The 18,615-nt window shown below is 41.2% G+C and overlaps 1 protein-coding gene across 2 annotated transcripts in view; it reads left to right on the top strand.

Moving 5' to 3' along the window:
* Window positions 1-366: 366 nt before the first annotated feature.
* OLFM4 (olfactomedin 4) overlaps window positions 367-18,615 on the top strand; it is a 47,918-nt gene continuing 29,669 nt past the window's right edge. The window contains exons 1-2 of one of the 2 annotated variants that reach the window (XM_061629949.1): window positions 367-427; window positions 16,566-16,718. In XM_061629949.1, the coding sequence (XP_061485933.1) occupies window positions 16,656-16,718 (63 nt within the window). In that variant the 5' untranslated portion in view covers window positions 367-427; window positions 16,566-16,655. Of the gene's footprint in view, window positions 428-13,510; window positions 13,631-16,565; window positions 16,719-18,615 lie in introns of those variants that run through there. The other variant, XM_061629948.1, reaches the window with a different exon arrangement.

Consider the following 18,615-nt stretch of genomic DNA (forward strand, 5'->3'; position numbering starts at 1 on the left):
TTTTTCAAGCCTCTTGCTCACCAGCAAGAAGCACCCATTATTGTCACAAATTGTAATTTTGTTTTCAAATTGATGAAAAGAAAAATGCAGAGTTGAATATAAAACACTGATTTGAATCAGCCACTGTCTCAAGTCTATAAATATGGAAACTTTCAGGATTGCATTTCTCTCTGATGTTAGATGACAGGTGAAACAGTATGGAATTAATGGCATTATACAGCTGTGCCTTTCTATCACAGTTTCATTGGCTGACATGAGAATGGAAATTGACTGGTAAAAAATGTTCCTGAGCTTGCAAAGCTGTGTGAGTTTGGAGTGAGGGTGGTGAATCTGATGGGCTCATGGGAGGTGGTGGATATCTTCGCTTAACTGTCTTCCATTGAAATCAGTGGAGCATCAAAGTCCTTAATTGTGGCTGCCTTGTACTGTAAGTTTCTAGCACATTTACTTATGGAGTTATATGGGAAAACATGGAGGCAGTATTCAGTTGCTTGATAAAAACTAAATCTGCTCCCAGATTTCATTGTTCTGGCCAAAAAATGCAAATGTTTTGGACGAACTGGTAAAACACTTGATATGTAGTTTTTACTTTTATGATTTTTTTTTTAAAAATGAAACAATGTGTTCAAATTAAGTTATTTCTACTTAGGTATTTGCCGTTTTGCTTTGACTTAAAAAGCCACCTGCCCCCAGTCAACACTTAGGCCACCCACTCTCCCCACACAAAACTTTGGGCCTGGAGGTATGGCAAAGCAATCACTTCTTAGTTTCAGCATGTGCTGAATGCTTCACAAATTAACTGCACCCACAGCTTTGCCATGTGAAGTAGCTCTTTGATATACGTTGCTACTACAGTTTGTGGCCCAGATCCCTACAGGACCCTCTCTCCCTATGTGAGTCTGTCATCCTTTAAGATCAGTTGAGAAAGTCCTTGTGTGCATCCCACCAATGTCAGAGGTACATTTGGCAGGGAAATGGGAAAGAACCTTCTCCATGGCTGCACCTATGTTGAACTCCCTGTCCTGGGATAATTCTTTGGCAGCCTCTCTGATGACTTTTATTTGGCTTTTTAAAGACACATCTGTTTTCCAGCAGGCATTACAGCATTTTATGCATTACAACATTTTATTGGACTGACTTATTGGCATTTTATCTGTTGTTCTAGAACTCTGAGTTGTTTTTATGGGCTTTTAAAAAGGTGCAGTTTTTATTGCCATCTACAATGCTTATTATGTATTGTATTATTATATGTTTGTCATCTTGGGCACCTTTGAGTGGAAAGGCAGGGTATAAATCTGCTTAAATAATAATTGTTTAAAAGCACCCCATATATTGGTATTATTTATTGATGGAAAAGAAACTGAGCTTCATTCAAAGTCCTTTTATCTATTCTAGACAGAAGTGTCCGAACAGTTAACAAGTCTCTTTAGTAAGAGACTTTGGTCACTCATTGAAGTCCCAGTGATGTCTAACATTTGCTAAAAGGATTTACTTCTTAAGTTGAAGGACCAGGCTGCCAAATAAATGCTTTGTTTGAACTCATCCCTTAGGGATCACCCCTTACATCATCTTGATTCCCACATGACAATTATGGAGCAAGAATAGGTAGGAACTTGGGAATGCCTATCACTACCAGTAAGGAGGCCAAGGAGAATATTAGCCAGTAAGAGCTTTGCACAGCACCTTTTTATTCTTTCCACTAGTTCATGTTTGAATTAAAAAGGAAATGCTATATGCAGTTTGTGTCCCTTTCCTAATTGGTGGGGGCAGGGACAAACAGGGACCTTTAGTGACACTGAGGCTTTTGAACAAGCTCCTGTGGGAAGTATGGTGGTACATCTCCTTTTTAACTTTAAGGAAGGCATTTGTGGAGGCTTGCATTAAATCACCCAGGCAAGATAGATGCCTATTATGCGTTGCTATGGCACCCTGAATCTAAATAGTGTGGCCCCAATCCAGCTAATGTTAGTGGTTGTAACTAAGGCTGCATCTGCACTATACATTTATAGCAGTGTTATACCACTTTGAACAGTCATGGTTTCTCCCAAAGAATTGGAGAAGATAGTTTGTTAAAAATGCTGAGAGGCTAGTAGGAGACCCCTATTCCCCTCATAAATCTACAATTTCCAGAGTAGTTTAATAAGAAAGCCCTCTCCCCAGGGATGGCTGAAAATTGTAGCTCTGTGAGGGGAATAGGAGGTCTTTTAACTCTCAGCACCCTTAACAAACTCCATTTCCCAGAATTCTTTGAGAGAAGCCATAACTGTTTAATATGGTATGATATTGCTTTAAATGCATCGTCCAGACAGGGCCTTGGTTTCACTGAAAGCAATGGATCTTGAATTCAACCCTATTCATTCATTTTCTCCACACATAGGGCTAACTTGTGGAGAGTGCAGCAGGCCCCACATTCTGGCCATGCCCCCGACACTGTGCAGCCCCTGTCCCTCATTGCTGTTGTGGAACACAGACATCTGCAGCAGGTGTCTAGATGTGAGCAGCACCTTCTGTGTAGATGCCCCTGTGTAAGCTTCTGCATTCAGTGTGCAACTGTCAGGCAGGGGACAGGCATAGTGTGCCACATCAGCAGTGGGGCCAGGAGGTGTGGCGCCTTGTCCCATCTTCCACACATTAGCTGTGCCTGTGGATGGAATGAGTGAAAAGGGTTACAGTCATGATCAGTTTGTTCCATTGGTTTCAAGGGGATGTGCAGATCCTAAGCAAATTTTCTCAAATGTTAAGTCCTACTTAATTCCATGGGATTTACTTCTTAGGAAATGTGTTTGTGGCTGCAGCCTTAGTCATGATTTACTTTAGCTGGATTAAGGCCACTGTGTGGAAGAAAATCTTGTTGATATTGATGGAAATTTATGTTTAAGGACATACACTTAACCTAAATGGGAAAAATGATGCAGCAATATTCTTTTCTCAGTGTGTGCATTGGAAAAGTCACATTTCTTCATCATAGTACACCTTGTGAAATGTTTAAATTTCTTGCGTACATAGAAAAGTACATAGAAGGACGTGAACAGCCACTGTAAAACAATAATGTAATATTTGTGACATATTGGGAAATAGTAAACTATGTACAGTGGAAGCTATTTTAGTCTATCTTTTCTGGGAAATGTACCTGTTAGAGTTTTATGAAGAGTGACTAGAGCCTGCTTTAAGCGTTGCCTTTATTGCTTGTTGTAAGTTATTGCTCCTTTAAGAGAAACCAAGTAAAACTCTGGGAAAGAGAAAGGAAACAGCCTTCAGGTCCTTATGTTAGAAATGTGAATGAGCATTTCAGTCTGAGTCTGAGAATGTTTCCAACCATAAACGTTTAATTTTCTAAATCTCCCTGGTCTGAAGAGTAACATTTAGAAAGCCAGGCATGAGAGTTTGATCTAGAGGGATCTTGCTACCTAAGATGAAATGTGGGCTGCTCCCAAAAGAACTCTCTGAATGTGATGACACAGCAAAGGGGCCTTGCCAAGGACTCAGCTGGTCAGAGGCATTATGACCAGAGCTGGCTGCAGGTTTCTGTGAGCCACTACGCAAAGGGTATCAGTGGGCCCTTGTTCCCTGCTTTTCCTTCTCAAACTACACTCCTCTTCCCTACTTGGCCCCACCTTTTTACAGTAAAACATATCTTGACCCCAACTGTCAAAGGAAAATAACACTTTTTTTTTAATTTCCCAAGAAATTTACCAGGACTCATTATGGTTTGCGATGCTAATGACAGGTGGGTTATAAAAATGGTCTCAGAGCCTGGGACCCCATATCTTCCACACAGTGCTCAAACTACTGAGAAACAGTTCAGTCTTGGCTGTTTAATTCACTTCTCTACTTTTATGTTTTCACACACAGAAAGTGTGTAGGAGATGTAGAATTCACCCTTTACTGTCATTTGTAAAGATCTCTAGAAAAAAGCACTTTGAATACACCGTTCTCTACCAAGAGTTTCTACTCTGAACTTAACCAGCTGTGCTGAGATGTTAGAAGGCACTAGGAATGGGAGAGAAATTCGATTCAGTTCATCGATTTCAGGCTGAATCTATCACATTCACATTTTCTGAAATGATATCAGAATTAAGTGTTTCAAAATTCACACTTAATTGAATTTTGTGATGCAGTTTGCCAACTAAAAATGCTTACAAAAATGCATATATTAGGATAACGTGTACATAACGATAAATATATGCGTGAGAATAACATACAAAAGTGTATTATATGATGAGACACTGCTTGCAAAAATGTATATATTAGTCAAAACTGCCTACAAAAATGCATTTATTAGGAGAGATTCATAGAATCATAGAATAGTAGAGTTGGAAGGGGCCTCTAAGGCCATCAAGTCCAACCCCCTGCTAGATGCAGGAATCCAAATGAAAGCATTCCCAACAGATGGCTGTCCTCTTGAATGCCTCCAGTGTCGGAGAGCCTACTACCTCTCTGGTTCCATCGTCGTATGGCTCTAACAGTTAGGAAGTTTTTCCTGATGTCAAGTCGAAATATGGCTTTCTGCAACTTGAGCCCATTATTTTGTGTCCTGCACTCTGGGACGATCGAGAAGAGATCCCGGCCCTCCTCTGTGTGACAACCTTTCATATACTTGAAGAGTGCTATCATATCTCCCCTCAGTCTTCTCTTCTCCAGGCTACACATGCCCAGTTCTTTCAGTTTCTCCTCATAGGGCTTGGTTTCCAGTCCTCTGATCATCCTTGTTGCCCTCCTCTGAACCTGTTCCAGTTTGTCTGCATCCTCCTTGAAGTGCAGAGACCAAAACTGGACGCAGTATTCAAGATAAGGCCTAACCAGTGCTGAACAGAGGGGAACTAATACTTCACATGATTTGGAAACTATACTTCTGTTAATGCAGCCTGATATAGCATTTGCCTTTTTTGCAGCCACATCACACTGTTGACTCATATTCAGCTTGTGATCAATGACAATTCCAAGATCCTTCTCACATGTTGTATTGCTGAGCCAAGTATCCCCCATCTTATAACTGTGTACTTGGTTTCTTTTTCCTAAGTGTAGAACTTTGCATTTATCCCTGTTGAATTTCATTCTGTTGTTTTCAGCCCAATGCCCCAGCCTATCAAAGTCCCTTTGAATTTTCTTTCTGTCTTCCATGGTATTAGCTATGCCCCCCAATTTTGTATCATCTGCAAATTTGATAAGCATGCTCTGTACCTCCTCATCCAAGTCGTTAATAAAAATGTTGAAGAGCACTGGGCTCAGGATCGAGCCCTGTGATATCCCACTCGTTACTTCCGCCCAGTTTGAGAAGGAACTGTTGATAACCACTCTTTGAATACGATTCTGGAGCCAACTGTGGATCCATCTGATAGTTGTTCCATCCAGCCCACATTTAGCTAACTTGCTAATCAGAATATTATGGGGCACTTTGTCAAAAGCTTTGCTGAAGTCGAGGTATATTTTGTCCACAACATTCCCACAGTCTACAAGGGAGGTTACCCGGTCAAAAAATGAGATAAGATTAGTTTGGGAGGATTTGTTCTTCATAAATCCATGTTGGCTCCTAGTGATCACTGCATTGTTTTCAAGGTGCTTAGAGATTGACCGCTTTATAATTTGCTCCAGAGTTTTTCCAGGGATTGATGTTAGGCTGACTGGTCTGTAGTTCCCCGGTTGCCCTTCTTGCCCTTTTTGAAGATAGGGACAACATTAGCTCTCCTCCAGTCATCCGGCACTTCACCAGTCCTCCATGATTTCTCAAAGATAATAGACAGCGGTTCTGAGAGTTCTTTAGCCAGTTCCTTCAGTCCTCTAGGATGCAGTTTATCGGGCCCTGGAGATTTGAACTTGTTCAAAGTGATTAGGTATTCCTTGACCAACTTGTTCAAAGTGATTAGGTATTCCTTGATTCACACTAAAATGATGGAGAATTTTCATGAGGATTTTTTTTAAAATTGCAGATTGCTGCAGAAATGTGGACAACTGAATTTAAGAATAAACAAATGAGAAACTGAGAGAACCAAAACTGACAGATCTTTCAATCCCTAGAATGCACTGTAGGCTTGATCTTACATTACTATAATACCACATGGCACTGTTATATCAAAGGAAGGACAGTACAGTTGATTAAAGGCTACCCTCTTAAACACTATTTTTTATGTCTTAAATTCAATTTCTCAAAAACAAAAAGAGACATTCACCATAGTTTAGCTACAGTTTTTTTATATCAAGCAAGGGTGTATAGAGTGTATAAAGATGACATATAGAGGACGCGATCATGACTCAGGGTTCACATGCAGATGGAATAAAACTGTCACATACTATATGCTCCATATAAAGTCAGATACAGTTTGATACTCCAGCATGTTTCAGTCTATCAGAAACCCTCATAAAAATAAATAAATAAATAAGAGGAATCATCTTTGATGTATACCACAGAATAAACACACAACATTGGCAGAGATTTAATGCTGCTGCTGTTATATAACACCTTTTCTTTGTGATCTGAGAGGCAGTAGTATGTGAGAGGACCTTCTCTGTGGTGGCCTGCGAGTTGTGGAATGACTCTGAGGTGCATCTTGCCCTGTCATGGTATACTTTCCCGAGATAGATCAAAACACACCTCTTTACTCAGGCCTTTGACTGAGTGGGTGTCTTCTACTGCATTGCTGTTGTATGCTGTTTTGTTAACTTTGTAATGGATTAGTTCTGTGGTTTTATTTTATGATTTTAATATAATACATGTTTGTTTTAATTGTGATCTCTTTGTAATTCTCATTGGACAATTGAGTGAAGGGCGGACTACAAGTACAAATAATAAATATTTGGCAACTTGGTCCATCAACATATGAAAAATGTACCTTTGGTAAATGTTAAACTTCATTGGGATTTCAGTGAATGATCCAAGTCCCAAGTATGGTTGTGTGCACATTACAGGCCTTAAAAGATAGCAAGGCTGTTTTTTCTCACTGTGTTTCAATTTGATCTTGCAAATCCTGGTGTTTTCAGCCACTTGCTGTCTGTCCCCGGTTTCCCCCCTCCTCTGCCCATCCCAACTCTTATTGCTGGAGCTTTCATCTCTCCAACTCCACATCCTCGGAAATATCATCTCCCCCCCCCCCCCGGTGTTGGCACTTTAATCAAAGTGAGTGAGAGGATACGGATTCCCTTCCCCTTCTTGTTTACAGAGACTGATGGGAAGAGATGAGTGCGGATCTCACCTCCCCTGCTGCCATTTCTTGTTTTAAAATGAAAGACTTGCAATCCTAACCCACTTATCAGGGAGGAAGCCCCGCTGAATTCAGTGTAGCTTACTTCTGAACAGGATTTCAGTGGATGGGTGGGAAATGAGATGCTCCTCCATGATATATATACACACAGAGCTGACATCAGGTATGTAGGACCACCCCAGGACACGTTTCCACTGTATACACTTGGCATTCGCCACACAAACAATTTTGAAGTCGGAGTGAAGCTGGTTTTGGAGATATCACATTTCATGCACTATTTCAGAAGAAACCAGTGGATTGTGGGTAAGTGTAGATAATGCTGTGCGTACCTGGATTCAAAGAAAAAGCATGGCTGTGTTTTAAGCCAGTAATGTGTCCCTACCCAAAGTCTCTGTTAGCAACAACTTTTCAGACACAGTTTAGATCAGAGGTTGAAAATTTTTTCAGCCTGAGAGCTACATTTCTTCATGGGCAACCTTCTGGAATGAGCCTTGCAGCTGCTGCCATATGACCAGTTAGGGATACCCTTCTGTGACAATCTTCTTTTAATATTGGCACTGATGATTACACCTTGGTGTCATCCACAGAGTTATTTGCCATATTATTTTCCAGTTCCTGTATTTATCCCACTTGGCATGCAGAAATACAAGAAATTATTTTTCCCCCAAGGGTGAAACAGTGAAAAGTAATTAGAGCTGGCCTTATGCTCTGCCTTTATTGATTTATAATTCCTTGTTGTGCAATATACTGATCCTGTTATCAAAAGAGCTGAGCTGATTAGCTTGAGAAAGGATTTTGCAATCAGATTGGGCAGGAAAGGCCATTGTCAAATTCCCTGAGTCATGCTCCTTTGTTTAATTGAGACAGAAGTAATGTGTCCTCTGTCTTTTGGCCTTGATTCAAAAATATGAGGAGGAAGGGAAACTTGCACAATGTTTCAGTGAGCATTGTGTAATCCACACATAAAGAGCACACTACAGTGCAATGAAAATATTGATTTAACTAATGTTACAAGGCTTATCATGAAGGCAAAAAGTGTAGAGTCTAGTTTTCTATTAGTTTTAGGCTTGTCATCATTAGCAAAATGTTGATAATGTCAAGAAAATACTTAATGCAAAGAACACAGCTTTAAGGGAATAAGAGACATCAGAATCACTATTGAGAACAATGCCATGCAATACAAAAGCAACAGCACATTGGAATTTTCTAAGGAACCCATCATCTACTGAAATGAGAAAAGTAAGGCTTTTTAAAACCAGACCAAGCTGACTGGCAAACTTTCCTGTGAAGGGTGTTTCTCTAATGGCACAGGGCCGTGATGTCCCTACCTAGCAGTGGTAATATCAGAAACAATGGTGCTCCATGCAGTGCCAGTCTGCCTGGTCTAGCTGCCATTTTAATTTCCCACAATGCACTGCAGCACAGTTACATCAGCTGCATTGTGCAGAATAAAAATGGGAGCCAGATCAAGCTGCATCATGGTGGTGCTCAAACTGCCAGGCCAGAAAAAAAGGGCATAGGATAGACATCAGCAGTGGGGTTTATGAGTTCACATAAATGACTTGTGGTAAACAGAATAAACACAATTTTAGAAGTATCCCTTTGGTGATCTTCATGGATACTCAAAATTCTCTTTCTTGTTAAAAGTCATTCTTAATAACAAATTAAATGGACCTGATTTTATGCAGGAGTATTTAAACAACATAGTTTAGATTAAAATGCATGTAGGACAGATGTATGGTTACACCTTGGTCATGATAGCTGAGTGAAACCACTATGTTCAGAAGCAGGATGCCTCTAAATAGCAGTTGCTAAGGGATAACGATTGGGATGGAGGAGGAATCAGTTTTGAATGTGCTCAGATTTTAGTGGGTCTGGCCATCCATCTGACCTTTGCTTGCATCAGAAAAGCTCCTGCACTGAGTGCCCACTTGTGTCTGAGCTGCTCAGTGTTGTTTTAAAAAAGCCAGACTAATTATATACAAAGTTATACTCAAAAAGTCTCTCTCTCTCTCTCTCTCTCTCTCTCTCTCTCTCTCTCTCTCTCTCTCTCTCTCTCTCGTGTGTGTGTGTGTGTGTGTGTGTGTGTGTGTGCTATATATATGCATAGCTACATACACCACAATGCATACATCTGTTTATGTGCAGGTTACTTTAGGAAACCTGGAGTGCATATGTGCATATTGTTTTGGGGGTTGAGTTAATTCCTATGAGTCTGCTTCCAGCCTCTGATTTGGAGACTAGTGCCTGGTGGGTGAGAAACTCATCAGATCAGTTTCTTTTGTTAATCTAATAGAGTGGGCAGGTGAGTTAATGGGTCTATCAGGTGCCCAGCAACTGGTGAATGGGCCAGGGAGATCCTTTTGTCATTGAAACTCTTCAGGAGAGCCTCCCCCCCCGGGGGGGGGGGCTAGGAGAAGCTTGTGCTTTCTGTGTGTCTGAGAAAGGCTGGGAACTGGAGGCAGGCAGAGAGACTGGCTTTCTGCACCATGGCTTTGGGGTACCTCCTGTAACCCTGATGAAAAAGCTGGATATTGGACTCCTGATGCCTTGAACGCCTCCATCCTAAGCTCAGGTTGGAATGTGTGTAAATAAATAAAATGTATTTCATAAAGACACCACAGTCTCCGCTGACCTTCTTTCCAAGGAAACCAAACCCAGGGCGAGCGCAGGAACCCCTGGAAACCTCACCGCTCAGAGATAGGGGTGGCGAGCAACAATATTATGTGTATAATAAGGCATTTAATATGTGAGGAGTGTTTGTATTTTCAGCAGAACTGGGGGAAAAGCACCTCGCTTCTTGTTGAGATTAAGGAGCAAGATGTGGATTAGAAAAAGTCTCTGGGGATAAGCATGACATCAAGATGCTTATAAGATTCCATCCCTCCCTTACCACTATGTCCTACTATCTGTGAAACCTCAGGGGCATTTGGCTCTGAGCACAGAAACAGAATACTGGACTAGATGGACTTTGGTTGGATTCACGGGAATTCCTATGTTCTTATGCATGTCTACTATGACTAAGTAGCAAATATGAATGATTAGGTACTTTTAAAAAATGCCCTTAGTCCCAGAGAGAAAAATATTGTATTCTTAATTGCTCTCCCTTATCTTTGTAACATTATTTTGCACTGAATGTTCAACTGCAATATTTGGAAAGAAATATTTTGTTGTCTGGGAATGGGTTTCTAATCACTGACTTTGACTTTCAAAGTTCACAACAATGCAATCTAAATGACATGAAAAAGTTACTTGATTCTTCATATCTCTGATGCATCCTGCATAGCGGGGATGACCAATCCATTAAAAAAAAAAGAAAGTCTGTAGTTCTGATAGAAAGTTATGGACAAAATGTGCAGGTACCCTTCTAAGCTATTTCTGTGAAATGAGCCAGCCTGGCTGCTCCTGCCTGTCAGTTTTATTAGCTATTGAGTGAAGTCAGAGCTGTAACTTGATAAGCGAGTTTGGTCACCAGGCAAAAGGAATCCCTGAGGTTCTAAAGGGCTGCTGTTTTGCCCTCCATTTTAGTGCACTTTTCCTGCTTCTGCCTCCCCCCCCCCCAGTCCTTGGAATATCCATAATTTGCCCTTTGTTTTTCCCTAGCAACCAGGATGCATCTTTTCTGTGCTAGGTTCACCCAAGATCAGGTAGTGCCTAGAAAATATTTTCTGCAAATACTACTACATAATAACTGTGGGTGAATGTTAAAGAATCCCCCTCTCCCCAAAAGGCAAATATGACAGTGTTTCAAAGAGGCTTAGGCATGTCTCCTGCTTTGCAGGAGCTAAAGATTCGAGTTTCATTAAGAATTCGCTCTATAATTACTGTATCTTAAAGTACAATGATATATATGTTTACTCATGTTGGAAGTGGGGCAAGAGCAACTCCTGTTTGGGTTCTTTTGAATGTATTTCAGAAGGAAGATGGAGTTAGGGTCCTCCAGCTGGCTAGGCTTGCCTACCTTTACCTGTGCTGTTCTCTACCTAACTTCCTTCCGTTATAAACTGATATGCTCAGGGAAGCTTATCTGCCCCTCTTTCCTTTGTTTTTTTTTTCTTCGACTGTCCGAGGAGAGAGGAGACATCTTTGTCTTTGCTCTTTCTACTGAGCCATGAGGGCAATACCCACGTCTGGGCATTGCACCTCCAACTTAGTTAGTTAGAACTAGGTATGCCTTTCCTATCTACTATGTATTTCTATAAATAAAGTAGCTTTTCTTATTTTACTAAGTCTTAAGTCTCAGTGATCTAAATGCAGGGTAAAAACCTGCTTCTAAGGCAAATACACACACTGGCACACACACATCTCAGACTGCTAAGCATCTCTGCATATACAAATTTCTATAACTCAGAACTAAGTCTCTTTGTCTTTAAGAGATAAGTGGGTACAGGATGACAACCTAGGTTTTGTTAAAGGTTAGCATTGGGGAAAAAACAGGGTTCATGTATCTTTAACAGCTGTATGGCAGGCAGAAATTCAATAGGTCAAGCTTTTCTAGTATAGCAATACAATTATGGGAAAAGCTTCACCACGACTACTTTCTAATTTTGTGTTATGCCATGCTCTCCATGGCAGCCATTTTGTGTTATGCTGTCCCCGCATGGCAGCCATTTTGTGACAAGTGCCCCCAACACTGTCTCAAAATTTGAAATGTTCCCTTTGATGCAAAAAGGTTGGCAACTACTGCTGTATAACATCACTAGTCTAATCCAAACTATGCATCTGTGTATATTGCTTGCCTGTCTCAGGTTGTTTTTCATAAATTATTATTGAAAGTACAATTTAAAGAGACTGGGAGTGTAACATCTGCACTGATTGAAAGAGGTCAGATGGATACTGTGGTCTGTTTGAGGGCTTTCTGTGTATGATTCTACAGTTCACCGTCAAACAGAGGCAGGAGGGGGATTCCCTAAACTGGGGAGAGAGGAATGTCAGGGGAATCCCCTCTAGGGATGCAAAATAAGTTTTGTGTGACTTCCTTCTCCTTCAAGGAGTGCCTTAGTTTGCAAGACATTCAAGGTGAGTAGCCTTTGCTTGCAGTTGCATAATCTTCCTTGCTGGGTATGGTTTGTTAGATATTGGGTGCTACTCTCTTTGTTTAGCACATTTTCTCCTGAAAGAGGTGTGGATATTGTGATACATTAAAATATTTGTTTGACAGAATTTATAGTTCCACAATGGAACAGGCAGTTGATCCATATTGTCTATTCAGGGTTCAGTTAGAATTCAGTGTGCTGACCATGTGTATGCTGACATTTGCACCTTGAAGTTTAAAGAGGATACATGTCCACCAAGTCTTTTGGTGGAAAGTGGGTGATTGCATTTCAATTGCATAAAACCCACCTTCTTGCCCCTGAAATTGTAATAGATAATAATTTGGCTCAGTCACCTTTAGATTGTGAGATCATCAGTAGGACAAAATGATTATGATATCACTTCATAGTTTAATTTTCATTATCAAATATTAAGTTGGAGAACAGGTGTCAGAATGTCTAGTGGTCATTTTAGCCCCTTATTAAACCACACAGCAATTTCTGCTTTCAGAGTTTGGATGATAAAATGCCTACAGTCATTTGATATTTACATGTGAGAAAGCCCCACTGAACACTGTGGGAGTTACATCTAAATAAACATGCACAGGATTGGGCTTTATATATATATTTTTAAATAAAACATCCATTTCATTAGTACATAAAACTGTTCTTGTTGCTCTTGGCTTCCTCTGGAAGCCCCTTTTCTCAAAGTCTTCTGAAATCTGCACTGACAAGTTTCTTTAGATGTACAATACCTTCATAGAAAATATGAAGGGAAAAACATACTTCCCTTCATAATGTGTTTCTACACATAATGGGGAGAACTTTGGAAATAGGAGCAGTCCGTAAAAATATGTGTTGATGCAGATTGTAACAGTCTGGGAGCACAGGAAGAATAGAGTCAGCTTTAGGACTTGGGGAGTATGTGTTAAATCAGGCAATCTGCAGAGATGGATGCTTAGCCTAAAAAGCTCAAAAACTGGTGATGAAAGACGGAAGAGAAAGATGCAGTAAAATGGCAGTTGGTATTTCATCTCTGCCTTGCATTACCAGTCTGATAAGATAATGACCACAATGAAAGGGCTTTTTGTAAGAAGCAATATGGAACATACAATGAAATAAATGTTCATGTTCAGTTGGTGGTATGTGACTCATGCTGCTGATTTTGACATCCACCTGTGTAAGCATTAATGTCAATACCAATTGCTCAAATTCCTCTTTCTCAGCACAAGCCTTTACAGGGACATCCCCAGGCCGCCTATAAATAGACTTCCCTCTCCGTACTTCATCACATCTCTCTAGTAGGCTGGGGAGATGAAGTTCATCAGTGCAGCTGGGGTGCTGTTTCTGCTGCAAAATGCCATTGCAGCAAATGCCGCTACAACAAGGCCAAAAGATGGGGTAAGAGTTGTCTCACGATCATTCATTATTAATTCCACATATTGTTCTTCTCTTCCTTCTGCAATGAGCAGCCCAATACTAGGCAGGTTTAGTTGGATGACAAATGTTCAAAAGGAGTTGACTCCCAAGTAAGTGTGTGCATAGGGTTGTCGTCTTAGGTTTTTAGGAAAGCATCCCCCAAAAGCTAGGGAAGATCAGGAGGGTGCTGAGGAAGAGGAAAGCAGAGGCAGGAATTATTTTATATCTATATTGCTGTTGTTATTTATATTGTATAGTTACTGTTTACAAGGGGACAAGACCCTGCCCCAAGGGCCTTACAATTAATCACTACACATAGATGAGACAATACAGTAAGGGGAAGGAAAGGGAAGCAGAGATGAATTAGGGTTTATTTCAGCTAGGTACACCAACTTACAGTTTAAACCCAACAGAGCAGATTTTGTGAGTTTTCTTACTATATTTGTAAATAATAAATACAAAAAATTATGTAAAAACTGTCTCACTAGTTCTCAAAAAAAAAAAAAAAACCAGCAGATGAGACCATAAAACTGTTACAGGACTGCACTATTTCAGACTGCAGATGGAGGAAATAATTTGCTCCATGCATTCTTGAGCTACCAAATGTATGAAAAGGGCTTTCATGATCTACACGTGCTGCAACACAGTTACTTTTGAGGAGTGCTCCTATTCAGGGCCCCAGCCACCCTGGAACAGGACAGTTGCAGTGCTGTTCAGGCTTGGGATAGGGGTGAGGAAAGTATCAGAAGTGGAGAAGCGGAGAAGAGGAAGAAGACACATTGTTACTTCCTGCCCTCTCCAAAGGCTTCACTGTGCTGAGCTAGTGCTAGAGGGATGGCAAACCCATATGCAACATTTTATAGCTATACAGCAGTGCAGGAAATTTTGGAGAGTGCAAGAGACCTTTCCATCCTTCTGCCACATCCCTATATATTACGAGGGTGTGCGTTAACCTCATGGCATGCATCCTCCCCTCAAACCTCAAGCTGATCCTGGCAATCTGGACAATATCACACATCTGTGCTGTTTAACAGGCTATTTAATTTGCAGCTTTCTTTTCACCAGAAAGTGTTAGTATGGAGCCTGCTGTGCTGGCTGTCCATGGCTTAGCCACTTTTTTTTGTAGACTACATCCTTTGCCTGCCTGTGGAGGTAAGTGAGGAGTTTGCTAGAGTCTCCAATGAATATATTCTTTTGCATGTACATAAACAGTTTGTCTCATTCACAAACCTGCAGAGGATTCAGTTACAAGCAAGCAAGCAAGCAACTGTTGTCACTTGAAAAGACTCTTCCGATTCATTCTGATTGCAGGCGCATGTTTTGCAAAGGGGAATGCCTGCTGTTGACATGCTGTTGACATACTTTGCTTGACCAGTATTTCAGAACTCTGAGAATTTTTTCATCTCTCTCTTAATTTTTTTAAAAATCCGAAATTTGGTTTCAGGGGAATAAACTTATTCTGTTGCACTCTCTCTCTCTCTCTCTCTCTCTCACGCACGCACGCACGCGCACGCACGCACGCACGCATGCACGCACACACAGAGGCAGGGAGAAAGATCTTACATGCTATCTAAGCTTGTCCATTCCTGCTCCCAACATTCTGAAAAAATCTGACTAAGAAACAGAATCCAGGATGTGTCTATGCACATTGCACAAAGGAGCAGGTTTGAGTCTCTCTCTCTCTCTCTCTCTCTCTGCCCCAGTAGTATTCCTGGGTAGGTCACTTTACTTTCTTCTGTGTACTCCCCATTGCTTCCAAAGGGGGAAATTGTAAGAGCTGGACCTGCAATTTTGGACAAGGTTACAGTGGCATTTCCTCACCCCCAGTATCGGGTGACCCAGCTACCACCACTGGCTTAGTAACTAGCTGCGTGTTAACAGCTAAATGTAGCCACAGATAGGCCAGGCTCTCACTGCTGAGAATTCTGAAGGCTTCACCTGGCAGAGGAAGCTGGAAAAGAGCACAGAGCTGCTGGGGACTTTCTGCCTCCATCGTTTATCTGTGCCTATCTTATCTCTTCTTTCCCAGCAAGTTATGGAGCAGGGACAATTAGCCCTGAAGGAGATAATCTCTCTCTGCATGGGCTGGGGAAGCCTATAATAGTGATACATGTGTCCCACTTCCCTGAGTGGTGAGAAGCTCCAACAGCATGGTACTTACTCAGATTTGGTTCCCCTTCAAAAGAGGGATCGCTGGAACCTTATGGTACTTTATAATATTTGAGTTTATGTATACAGATTGAGCATAAGTGGAGACAGACAACTTCAGCACTCAAACAAAGCACATCCCATTGCCTTGCATTAAATTTCCAGATGTTGTATAGAGGCACCCTCCCCAAAACCCAGCTCACCCCGTTGTGTATTTCAGTCTGTCTTACTTCCCAACTCAAAACTTCAACTTTTGTTGCTTGTTTTCACACCCAGACCTAGATCATCCTTGGGATGAAAGGGAAAAGTATATTTTCTACCTCTCTCTGTGTGTCACAAAACAATCTTCTAACAATTAGCTCCCATAAGGGGAAACCACCACCTGAATATTGCAGGCTCTTAACATTCCTTTGCGAAGACCAAGACTCTGGCCAGGTATTGCCTTAAGGTTAAAGCAAGTCCACAGCAAATAGCAAAATCAATATATATAACTATTCCTTTGTTGGCATTAATCTTTGAATATGGACTTAAATCAGTTATTGTTCACAACATAACAATGTTCTCTCAGGATTTTACAAACAGCTTTTGTTAATGTCTCAATTTTATAATCTTCATGTTATTTGCCATCCTGGACTCTTGCTGGGAGGAAGGGCGGATATAAATCAAATAATAAATAAATAAATAAATCCCCCCCCCCCGGTATCATCAGAGAAAAATGACCACTTCAAACTGGGTTATTGAAATTTTCCCAACTCCATTTTTCTTACAGCCATTGGCTAATGTGACTGGTTCTTTGGATGATGACGGAGTGTGCCAATGTTCTGTGTACTTGCCAGACACCACATTTCCTGTGGAAAGGATGGAGAAACTTGAAATGTTAGCCCAACAACTCTCAAAGAAATTTGACGGTGAGCTTTCTAAAGTAAGTGATCTTTTTAAATAAATAAATAAATAATGGTATGCAACTCTGCAATCATCATATATAGATTCTGTATTTTTTACTAAGTTCAAAAGTGGGGAGAGAGAGAGAGCTCAGCTTCCATTTGTTTCAGTGGGGTGTATGCAGGAAAACTTCTCAGTGGATTATGCCCAATGGCTTTACACAGCCTTCTATTTTTTCTGGGTTAATTGGCAACTTTGGGTTAGGACTGAAGGCTTTCATCTATCTGATCAAGCATCTAAGACTTTGACTAATTAATCTGCAAGAGCCAATCTTAATCAGTAGGCCTGTGAGTTGAAGGCCCGCTTGTTTGTTTACTGATGTGTGAAGGCTTTACTCTGGTTCCCATGGGTCACCAGTGCCTTCAAAACTTCAGCATGCCTATTTTAGTCAGATGCAACTGGTGAGGCAATCACTCATCCAGGCTTCTTTTCACCATTAGCATGATATATGCTAAACTTATATGTGTGAAGGGTTTCTGTCGTCCTGGTTCTCTTCTATAATGGAGGGCCTTCCTGGTGCTGGGCCCATAATATGAACTACTGGCCCAACATTTGGAAAGTAGGTCTCCCCGCCAAGTCACTGCCTGAGTTATCTCTAGGTAAGCACCTTTTGCCCACTTGCTTCTTCACATAGCACATAGTTAAACTATGGAGTTTGCTCCCACAAGAGGCAGTGATGGCCACCAACTTAAATGGCTTTAAAAGAGGATTAGACAAATTCATGGGGGAAAAGGTTATCAGTGTGTACTAGTGTTGGGTCCAAACCCAACACGCAAGTCGCCCTGTCAACCCCAGCTCGCTTATTACACCCGGGAAGAGTGCGGAGTTGAGTGCAAATGAACCCACTATCAGAGATCAAGTAACACGAGACAAAAACCTTTGCAAAGGGGACCCAATACTTACAAGCCGAAGCAGGTCAGCATGGGAACCTCGTTTATTGGTGTTCTAGGGTTTATATAGGCTTACCCCGAAGTTTACAATATCGGGCTCACGTCATAAAATACAAAAGAAGCAAATGCTAAACATTATAGCTTTGGGGTATATGCATGGAGGTGAAGGGGTACAGGGGGAAGGACAAAAGTGGAAACATCAAGACTATCTCTCAGACTCTGTGTCTACATACTTCGCAAGTTCTTGAGATAAGCGCTTTGCATGAACCGACAAAGAGAAGAGTAAAGGGGTGGCCGGCTGCAACCGGGCGCCCCATGAGTAGGAGACAGACATGAAAATTACTACGCTTGCATATCAAAGGGTTTCACAAGTGAAGGTCTGTGGGGCAGCGGAACAACTTATAACACTTCTATGCAAGGCACATTTATAACAATAAACAAGGTCATAGGCATGGATGTGATATAAGAAACACATAATAGTGAAGTTTCCAGCTCAAACCGGCTTTTATTATTCGAGCCACTGGAATGTAGGTAAGGGTCAGGTCACCAGGAAATAAACCTTTCTTGATATCAAAAGTCAGTCAGGGGTCACTTTGAATCTAATCTGGGCACTGTTCACATTTATATGGACAGGGTATAAAGCAAACTATAATGTTTAAGGCAATTCTTAAATTTTAACCCAACACTAGCTAAGATGGCTATGCTCTGCCTCCAGGAGGCAATATGCTTCTGAATTCCAGTTGCTGGAAACGGCAGGAGGGGGGAATGCTCTTATCCTCAGGTCCTGCTTACGGTCTTCCTATGGGCAACTGGATGGCCATTGTGAGAACAGGATGCTGGACTAGATGGTCCATTGGCCTGATCCAGCAGTCTCTTCTTATGTACTTATGCTTTAGTTAGGCTTCTAGGTGTGTCAGTTACTTCAGGTCCACTCCCTTTTAGTGCAAAGATTCCTGTTTGCTTATTCCTTACTTTCTATTTCAGCCA

The sequence above is a fragment of the Rhineura floridana genome, chromosome 5, assembly GCF_030035675.1.
Source record: "Rhineura floridana isolate rRhiFlo1 chromosome 5, rRhiFlo1.hap2, whole genome shotgun sequence".
NCBI lineage: Eukaryota > Metazoa > Chordata > Lepidosauria > Squamata > Rhineuridae > Rhineura > Rhineura floridana.